Here is an 8911-nt window from a genome sequence, read left to right on the forward strand (position 1 = left end):
AGGGGCATAGGCTCTACACTTCTGCCGATAATCTTAGCAAATATGGCAAGCAACCGTTCTTTTGTGTTGCTCTGCAATGTTTTGATCCACCTTTGTGTTGCTCTTCAATGTTTTGATCCACCTTTCTGTCTTTTAACCTAAACTTGTGCTTTTACTCTTCCTTCTAAGTCGGATCTAGGTTCTTATTCCGAGTCTGACTCATCTAGGTTCTTTTGGTGTTTAGACTATGTGTAGGATTCATTTTTTCATGTTTAGCTGCTTCCACAAACCCCATCAAGCCCTTGATTGCTACATCCATGGAGGCAATAGCCGACTTAAGTTGTTTTTGCATGTCTCTGATAAACCATTCCCCCAATTTTACTTCTATCGGCCCCTATCTACCCATCCCAACTGAGCCTTAAGAGTGCTAAATTTTAAGACAGTCTTCTACACGTAGATGTTTTTGCTATAGGTAGTTATTGTAGGTTACGCGACTGCAAAGATGTTTAATCCATTTAAAACCTGAGCAAGAAGGCTTCTTTGAGATCAGCATATGTGGCAAAATGATCCATATATTTCCAAATTGAGCCACATGTGTTTCCGAATATATATTCTCCTTTCGTCCCCCTAAATTTTGGGTATTTCATGTAGAGATTCTGCGCTGTTGCGCCGTGGGGAGGAGGTAGTGGTGACAGACAGCGAGGGGATGGGTGGAGCTTGTTGCTATAGGTTCTCGTGGTTCAAAGCGTTAATTAATGTTTTAGCTGCTGCTGCTTCTTTTCCCCCTCTATGCACTAGGACAAAATCCCTACTTCTAGCCTGGAGGCTCCGAGTAATGCTCTACATGCAAAGTTCCAGGTGTTGTGCCCTGTTAATAAGAGGATACATGTTTTAAAATCTAGTCCCAATTGTGTGAACATGTTGTAAGTTGTCCAATCTTGTTTTAATGTAATGTAATGTGTATTGTGTAAACAGAGAACTTTGTAATAAATGAATATAAGTTGTAAATTTAACGTGATACATGCTGAAAGCAAGGCATTAATACCAAGCATTATCCACATGGCCTCGACCTACAAGCAACGTAACAGTTGCCAGTCCTAGAACTCAAGTAAGAACCAAATCTGGTGGAACCAAACCCAAAAGTAGAATCGCAAGCAGAACCAAGGCGCCTCCTTCCCACAGGACTAGCGATCAGTTCCAATGGGGGAGTGTCCCATCTTGGCATCTCTTCAAGGAGACCACGGAGAAGATGTGCGCAGGCAAATATTTTCTTTGTGATAAGCATGCACACTATCACCAATTGGCCACCCAAGTGGTCCCCCCGTCTCGTGTAGAGGTCGTACATCCTTTGTGCAGCTCCTTAACCCGAGCACGATCCTTGACTTACGGTTTCTGGTGAGGAAGACTTGAAGATTTGTGCCTGGAAATGCCCGTGATTGTGCAAATTCCATGAACAGGAGGTTTTTCCACGACAAAGTTGCACTTGCACACGTTTGCGTGCTCGAAACGGTTGTGTGAATTGTTTTCACGACTGCCTGCTATCACGTGTCCACTTCACAAGCAAGGGACACCCAGAGAATGGTCTATGGCATGTGAACATGTGGTAGGTATGTAAGGACACCTACCCGTGAACCGTGAGAATGAATCGTCTTGTGACCTGGTCTATGGCATGTGAACATGTGGTAGGTATGTGTAAACCCTTGTAATATTTCAATGTTTTTATACCTTAATTGTTTAAACTTCATTAAAAATTCGAGGTGGACAAGACCAAGTACCCAAGGCCTAAACATCTTTTGGGCACCTGGTCCTTGTGTGTGCAAGCCAGGTGGGCACCCATCATGGACACCCCACACATGTTGGGCTTGTGCCAAGTGGCTGGAGGGCTGCCCACCAAGCTTTCATGCCACCCTTCTCCTGGATGGATGCTAATCGACATTCTTCTACAAGCCAAGCTCTCCATAGTTTTTCTTTGTATAGGTACCTACACCATTTGCAAATCTGAGCATACTAGGGTGATCAACATATCAGGGTGATCAGCATTCTCTCCTACAAATCTGAGCATACTTGTCAACCCATTACACCTGCACAAAACCCTAATCCATATTGTACACCTATACATGTAAAACAACATGATTACAGGTATTTGTTGCTGTTAGTTGCCATCGTCTTCTTGATGTTGTTAGTCCTTGATTTCAGTGCCTGCGTAGTGCCCATGGTGCTTATTTGATGCCAGTGGGCGTTGCCAAGACGCTCAACTTTCATCTACGACTCCGATGTGCTATTTCAGGTGGAACCCATGTGTCCTCCAAATAAGCACAACCAACGCCTCCTTGCATGACCACCATTGCTAGTGTGCGGTCCACCGCACCCAACCCTTGCCACGGCGTTATGCTTCATCAAGGCACCCCTTTATCTGTCTTCTGTGCAAAGTCTCCGCCAGAAGATTTCATTACCCACCAGCAAAACCGATTGTCGAACCCACCTCGGCAGACCAGAATTCTCACAGTGACCCTTGCCTACTGTCTTGCCTTCAACCCAGTCGACCCCGATTCCCCTTGCCAATTAGATGAATCCACTGGTCCATTTGGGCATCAGGATAGTGCTTCCACAGCTTGATCCACACCCAGATCTTCAAATTCTTCCATTTGGGCATCAGGACAGTGCTTCCACATCTTGATCCACACCCAGATCTTCAAATTGCTACTCTTCTAGTGATTCCACTATAAATTAGCATTCGACACCGATCCCGAGTTCCACTGAATCACATCTTTCCTACCAACAAGCACGTCCTTACCCCAACTTCTAGATGTCACAGAGGTGTCTAGTCATTGAGGCACAACCCAGGATCCGCTAGCGTCAAGTTAGCTCCTCCCTCATGAAATCCTTCCACTCACCTCTTAAGCAGTAACAGTTTCATCAAAATACAGTACTTCACTCACCTCTTAAGCAGTACCCCAACTTCTAGATGTCACAGAGGTGTCTCTATAGTTATTGAGGCACAACCCAGGATCCAAACACTAGCGTCAGGTTAGCTCCTCCCTCATGAAATCCTTCCACTCACCTCTTAAGCAGTAACAGTTTCATCAAAATACAGTACTCCACTCACCTCTTAAGCAGTAACATTTCGTCAAAATACAGTACCAGTTTTCCTAAGTGGGATCGGACATGTGGAGTTTTCTTCCCATGGTCACCCCCAGCTTGCCTCGGCTCCAATTTTTCGCAACATATCCAGCTCATCGCTTTTCAGGACTATCCACCGCATCTTTGATTTGGACCCTAGTCTTCCCACAGTTCCAAAGCTCCCATCTTCAGGCGATCCTGGCCAGCAAAATCAACTCCTCCAAGACAATCCCGATTCGTGCCACAGTTCAGGTCTCCCACTAGTTTGCAGCCATCATCATCAGTGCTCGCCTCTCCTCTGAGCTTACCAATAGGCTGTGTGGCTGAAAGCAACTGCCATTCTTGTGAGGAAAGAGTGACGCGCACAGGGGCAATCAAGGCATTGCTAGGCTGATTGAACAGTTGGACAAGCCACATGTGGAGGCAGAAAAGTCACACGGACAGACAGACAAACCAGTCAGACCAGCTAGCAGATGGACACAACATGAAGCTACCGACCAACACCCAACATGCATACAAAGACTGCGAAGTCCAAACCGTAATCAGCAGTCCTAGATCTTCCAGAAAGCCCTGTAGACCTAGTCGTTTCAGCCAGAACAGTCCCCTGTACATTACGTTCAGTCTGAACCCTGTGATCATTCAGCAAAATTATAAATGCGATTATTTTTCTTTGCACAGTGTGGATATTTCTACATGATAACAGCAGTTGCACATGCACAGAGAGAGAGAGAGAGAGAGAGAGAGAGAGAGAGCAACAGTCTTTTAACAACATGGCCAGGCTAGCGGATCCCACATGGTTCATATGACAGCACCAAACTGCAAGGAATGGAATCGCTCAATGTCACAACCGCTACACTAGCAAAAGGGAGCCCGGGGGGGGGGGGGGGGGGGGGAGGGGGAGGGGGAGGGGGAGGGAGGGAGACCATAAGCACTGTAGCTTGGAACGAAGTACAATATAAATGAAAGCGGAAAAGATGCACAACTAGAGCTAATTCACAAGGGGGAGAAAGCATGTACTACGAGGTAAAAAATTTAGCAATAAAAAGAGAGAAATCGAATTCTTGACATCCTTGCCTCTCAACTCTTAGCACTGTAGCCATAAGCTTTTATTGCAGTCTTTTTAACTTAAACTTTATCGACCACAGTTCAAGAAGTGGTTCTAAACTCTAATGGCATTAGGGTGCAAAAAAGCCTGCTCCTGGGTAGGGGCTTCTGTTATTGAAAGGATTCTAGCCTTTCTAACACTCAATAATTATTCAAAAACGCTTCCATCACCACTCTGAAAGGTGAGGTCCACTCTAAGACTTTCTTTACACAAACTTTCTTTTAGTAAGGTTCCACCGGTTGCCGGAAACTTGCCCCGGCATAGACAGCTGCATCACCCAACTCCTCTTCAATCCTAAGAAGCTGCACAATTCCATTAAATAAACTTCGTTGAGCAAAATGCAGGTGTGTAGGAAGGCGATCAAAAATGCTCAAGGGAGCCGCATTGGTCAAAAGGCAATCACATGCAATAGCATTGACAAACTACAAGCAAAGTATATGCTGCACATTATGCAATGTCATTGCCACAAAGCAAAAGCGGGCCAAGCTTAGAAACCTGATTGTATTTGGCAAGCCTTTCTGATCTACAAGGTGCACCAGTCTTGATCAGACCCTGCACATAACCAGAACAATCGCATGAAGTAAAGGCACTGGCACAAAACTTCACCTATGTAGCCCTAGCATTTAGTCATACAGATGGATCCCCATATGCAAGGAGCTTACTGTGGCCAGCCCCACAGCCAAATCGGCAATAAAAGTGTCCTCTGTCTCTCCACTTCTGTGACTTGTCATAACTCCCCAGCCTGCCTTTTTGGCCATCTTCACAGCTTCTATGCTCTCAGTGACTGAACCAATCTGATTGACCTATCGACATAGAGGACACAAAAAACAAAAGGTTTGAAGGAGATCCCTAAGCAGAAGCTATCTATCATAGAGGCAAGATGAGGGCTGCGTGAGTTCCCTTACCTTCAAAAGAAGTGCATTACATGACAATTCCTTGATAGCCTTCCCCACCCTCTGTATGGCAAAAAGAGACAAAGATAGCGAGGATTAAAGGCCACAAAGCCATAAAAATACATTTAAAACCTTTTAGCGTGGAAAGCTGCAATTCAATGGTTTACCGTGGGGTTCGTGACCAGAAGGTCGTCTCCAACAATCTGGATTTTTGCACCTATCTGAGCAGTGAACTTGCTGTAGTGTTCCCAGTCATCTTGATCAAATGGGTCTTCTATTAACACAATCGGAAACTCCTCCGTAAAAGACTTGTACAGATGGATCAACTCATCACCAGAGATCTTCTGGCTACCATCATTGTTCTGTTGAGAAACGAAGACCTCAGCTCATATGACCCTTAACACCAATTGAACCAAAGATGCATGAAAGGCAGCAAGCAACGTTTGATACATGAAACAAGAGATGCTACAACATGCAAGTTCCAAAATCAAGGCATACCTCCTCCTTGAAGTTAAGGTCATACTTCTTCTCCTTCTCAATGAAAAACTCAGACGCGGCAACATCCATTCCTATGACAACCTGTCAATAATAGGAATTAAAAGCCACCCTCAAAAGGACCAAAGAAATGCACTCGACATTTTGGCAATTAACACTCCACTAGACGAAATGGATTACAATTCAGACCTTCCCAGTGTACCCAGCCTTCTCAATAGCAACCTTGAGAAGCTCAAGGCCTTCCTTGTTTTCCTGCACGAGGCAAAGGTAATGTATCATGATGTTAGACGACAATCATTGATAAGAAACCATCATGTGAGAACAGGAAGCTTAGTTTTGGAAACTGGTGACGCAACCAAATAGCTCCCCCTGCTAGACTTCATACCTGGATGTTAGGTGCAAAACCACCTTCATCGCCAACATTAGTAGCATCCTGACCATATTTCTTCTTTATTACAGCCTGAAGGCACCCACATGAGCACTTACGTTCATGTATGGCAATACTACCATTAACCAACAATCAGAAGAATCAACTTCTTTAACATTATTGCATTTACCTTAAGGTGGTGGTAGACTTCTGAACCCATCTTCATAGCCTCACAAAATGAGGAAGCTCCAATGGGAAGAATCATAAACTCCTGCAAAAAAAGAACTTCAGTTCTAACCCAGAGATTGCAGCATGAAAGCACCAATGCAAAATAAGCCCACATTTAAAACTTTTAAGGCATAGAAAAGCATCCAGCCGAAACTTTGAAACTTGATAAGCCAAACCACTACAGGGAATGCATTAGCACCTGCATTGCTAGCTTGTTTCCTGCATGCGATCCACCATTGATGACATTGAAGGCAGGGACAGGAAGAACAAGGGTTTTGTTCCCGGCCAGATTAGCAATGTGCTGCAAGCGAAAATAAGCCAAGCCATCCATGTCAGTCCAACTTATACACAAACACATTTGGCACACATGTGGGGAAAAGCTAAATCAATATAACCCGTAGTGCCCACTAGGAAGGTCTCAACCTTGTAAAGAGGAATTTTTTTGACTGCTGCTCCAGCTTTGCAGACTGCCAGCGATACAGCCAGGATTGAATTTGCTCCAAGCTGAGCACAAGCTCGTGTTAGTATATATACCTAAACAGTGTGAAACTGGCCCTTGCACCTCTATAAAAATATGACTCATAAATAAGTAGAGAGTAACTTCTTCAGCACCTTTTGCTTGCACCAGCCCCATTCATTTTGGGTCCCATCAAGCTCTTGAACCATAAAGTTATCTATCCCATTTTGATCTGTTGGATTCTGTTCATAGGGCCAACAGAAGAATCAATTTGAAATGAGGTTAAACTGACACCTACCACACAACCTCAACAATAGCAGTCCATTACTCTTTTGACATGGATAACACCATAGGCTGTGAGCATGCATGTGTGTGTGCATGCATGGTTGGTTAATTACATACCTTGCCAACCAAAGCTGGCCCGATTATTTTTTCTACATTGCTCACAGCCTGTATGTTTGAACCACGGAACATCCAACGAGAGAGGTTAGCTCCTAGAGAGTTTATCATCTTATAAACTCTACTTACATATACTAATGTCAGATCAGGCAGCCATAAAAAGCTAGAAAATGAATAGCGTGTTGGATGTAAGAGGCTTTGCGATGCTAATATGAAAAATGAAGTGGAATAAACCTTCGATACACCCTTGCCAAGATAGTCTTTCCCACCATCCCTCAATTCTAGTGCTTCATAAACGCCTACAAACATGCAAATCAGGATTGTTAAGTGTACTATGGCATCTGTTCCGATGTTGATGGTCCCAGCACACTGCATGCATGTCAAAAAAATTCCCCTAAAAACAAGCAAGAGGGCTTATGCCCTTTTCCCAAGACTGCATGATGAGAAAGAAAGACCAAAAAAAACGCCAGATTTTTCAATAATGAACCATACCAGTAGAGGCACCACTTGGAACAGCAGCTCTGTGGAATGTTCCATCGGAGAGAATCACATCCACCTGCCACATAACACACCAAAATAAGGGATGCCAGGATCTAGCAAGTGGAGAAACCAAGGGTTCACAGGAATAATGCCTGCGCATCTCATATCATGTCTGGATACCATAACATACAGTGAAGGCTTCCAGCAAAATTTACAAGCAGAGGAGTCTATGCATAAGGATTGAAACATATCTATTTTATATTCATATTTACATATGTATACATGTATGTACATGGGTAATACGTGTATACATACGTAAATGTAAATTAATACATGTATACATATATGTAGATGTGTAATAAATGTAAACATGTATGAGCGTGTGTATATCTCACATGTACACATGTATAAGCTGTATGAATGTAAACATGTATAAGAGTGTGTGCATGCATACATACATACATATATATATATAACACCCTAAAAGTCTAGGGAGACCTCAAGTCTAATAACGAACCCCAAATGACTGTAGAGTAGGTGGTAAACCCTAAAAATGGCTTTAGAAATGAAGCTGGGTTAGTATTAAGCTAATCGGGTGAAATCAGCTGGTAAACTAGCTCAAATCGGATGCAATAGCCTCGTGATCTAGCTGAATCGGGTGCAGGAAACTCAGAATTAAGCTTAATTAGGTGTCATTGGCCGTAAGAATAGCAGAAAGCTTACCTCGACAGTGGGGTTGCCACGGCTGTCGAAGATCTGGCGTGCCTTCACACAGCAGATGGTCGCCATCGAAGCTCAGAGGTAAAGTCTAGAAATGTGAAGATAAAATCAACGTGTGGGAGTGAGAATTAGCGTGCATCCGGAGGGAGGTCCTATTTAGAGCAAGAGAAAACGTGGGCCCTCTTTTTTATTAGAATGTGGGCGGCTTCACATTTGTCACTCTGCCTTGCCTGCACATGCCCAACATGTCCCATATCCTTTGGAAACTAGGTTCCTTAGCCATCAAGTAAAGGTCCCACCACATGCTTCTAGAGTCTGATTCCTGAAGTCTTCCACCAACCACTCCAGCATGAAAGAAGTCTTGGGTTGCTCAAAAAGTCTTGGTAGATATGACAACAAATGTTTCTACTTCAATAGCTAATTGAGAGGGGAACACAACTACATAGCAGTGTCAAACGAAGAGGCAAGCCTTGGGGTTTCCATCACAAGTGGCAAAGGGCGTATTGGGGATTCCCCTTACCCCTAATGACATAGGTATTAGGGGTTCTTCTTCACTAGAGGGAGGTCCAATTACATGTATGTGTGCACCCTATGTTTGTCAAGCTAGCAACAAGAACGACAGATACATGAGGCAACCCCATTAATAAGGGCAACAAAAGAAAACTTGG

General features: G+C 43.9%; 1 protein-coding gene across 1 annotated transcript; it reads right to left on the reverse strand.

Moving 5' to 3' along the window:
• Window positions 1-4113: 4113 nt before the first annotated feature.
• LOC147632163 (enolase-like) lies at window positions 4114-8401 on the reverse strand. Its single transcript, XM_086808796.1, has 16 exons — window positions 8247-8401; window positions 7536-7599; window positions 7278-7342; window positions 7047-7094; window positions 6800-6886; window positions 6611-6691; window positions 6387-6488; window positions 6150-6230; window positions 5978-6052; window positions 5782-5844; window positions 5596-5676; window positions 5265-5459; window positions 5110-5160; window positions 4867-5007; window positions 4700-4756; window positions 4114-4506 (listed from the first exon to the last, which is right to left on the reverse strand). Exons 1-16 carry the CDS (start codon window positions 8310-8312, stop codon window positions 4426-4428), a joined length of 1338 nt encoding a protein of 445 aa, XP_086664922.1. The 5' UTR covers window positions 8313-8401; the 3' UTR covers window positions 4114-4425.
• Window positions 8402-8911: the final 510 nt, after the last annotated feature.

Source organism: Cibotium barometz, chromosome 14, assembly GCF_041138505.1.
Source record: "Cibotium barometz isolate CiBa-2024 chromosome 14, ASM4113850v1, whole genome shotgun sequence".
Lineage (NCBI taxonomy): Eukaryota > Viridiplantae > Streptophyta > Polypodiopsida > Cyatheales > Cibotiaceae > Cibotium > Cibotium barometz.

Excerpts from the sequence above, each read along its gene's own strand:
- LOC147632163 (XM_086808796.1), bottom strand. The coding sequence starts at position 8,312 with ATGGCGACCATCTGCTGTGTGAAGGCACGCCAGATCTTCGACAGCCGT. Across the intron at positions 7,600-8,246 it reads GTGGCAACCCCACTGTCGAG|GTGGATGTGATTCTCTCCGA; the intron begins GTAAGCTTTCTG and ends GTTATGTGGCAG. Across the intron at positions 4,507-4,699 it reads GGCTTGCCAAATACAATCAG|CTTCTTAGGATTGAAGAGGA; the intron begins GTTTCTAAGCTT and ends GGAATTGTGCAG.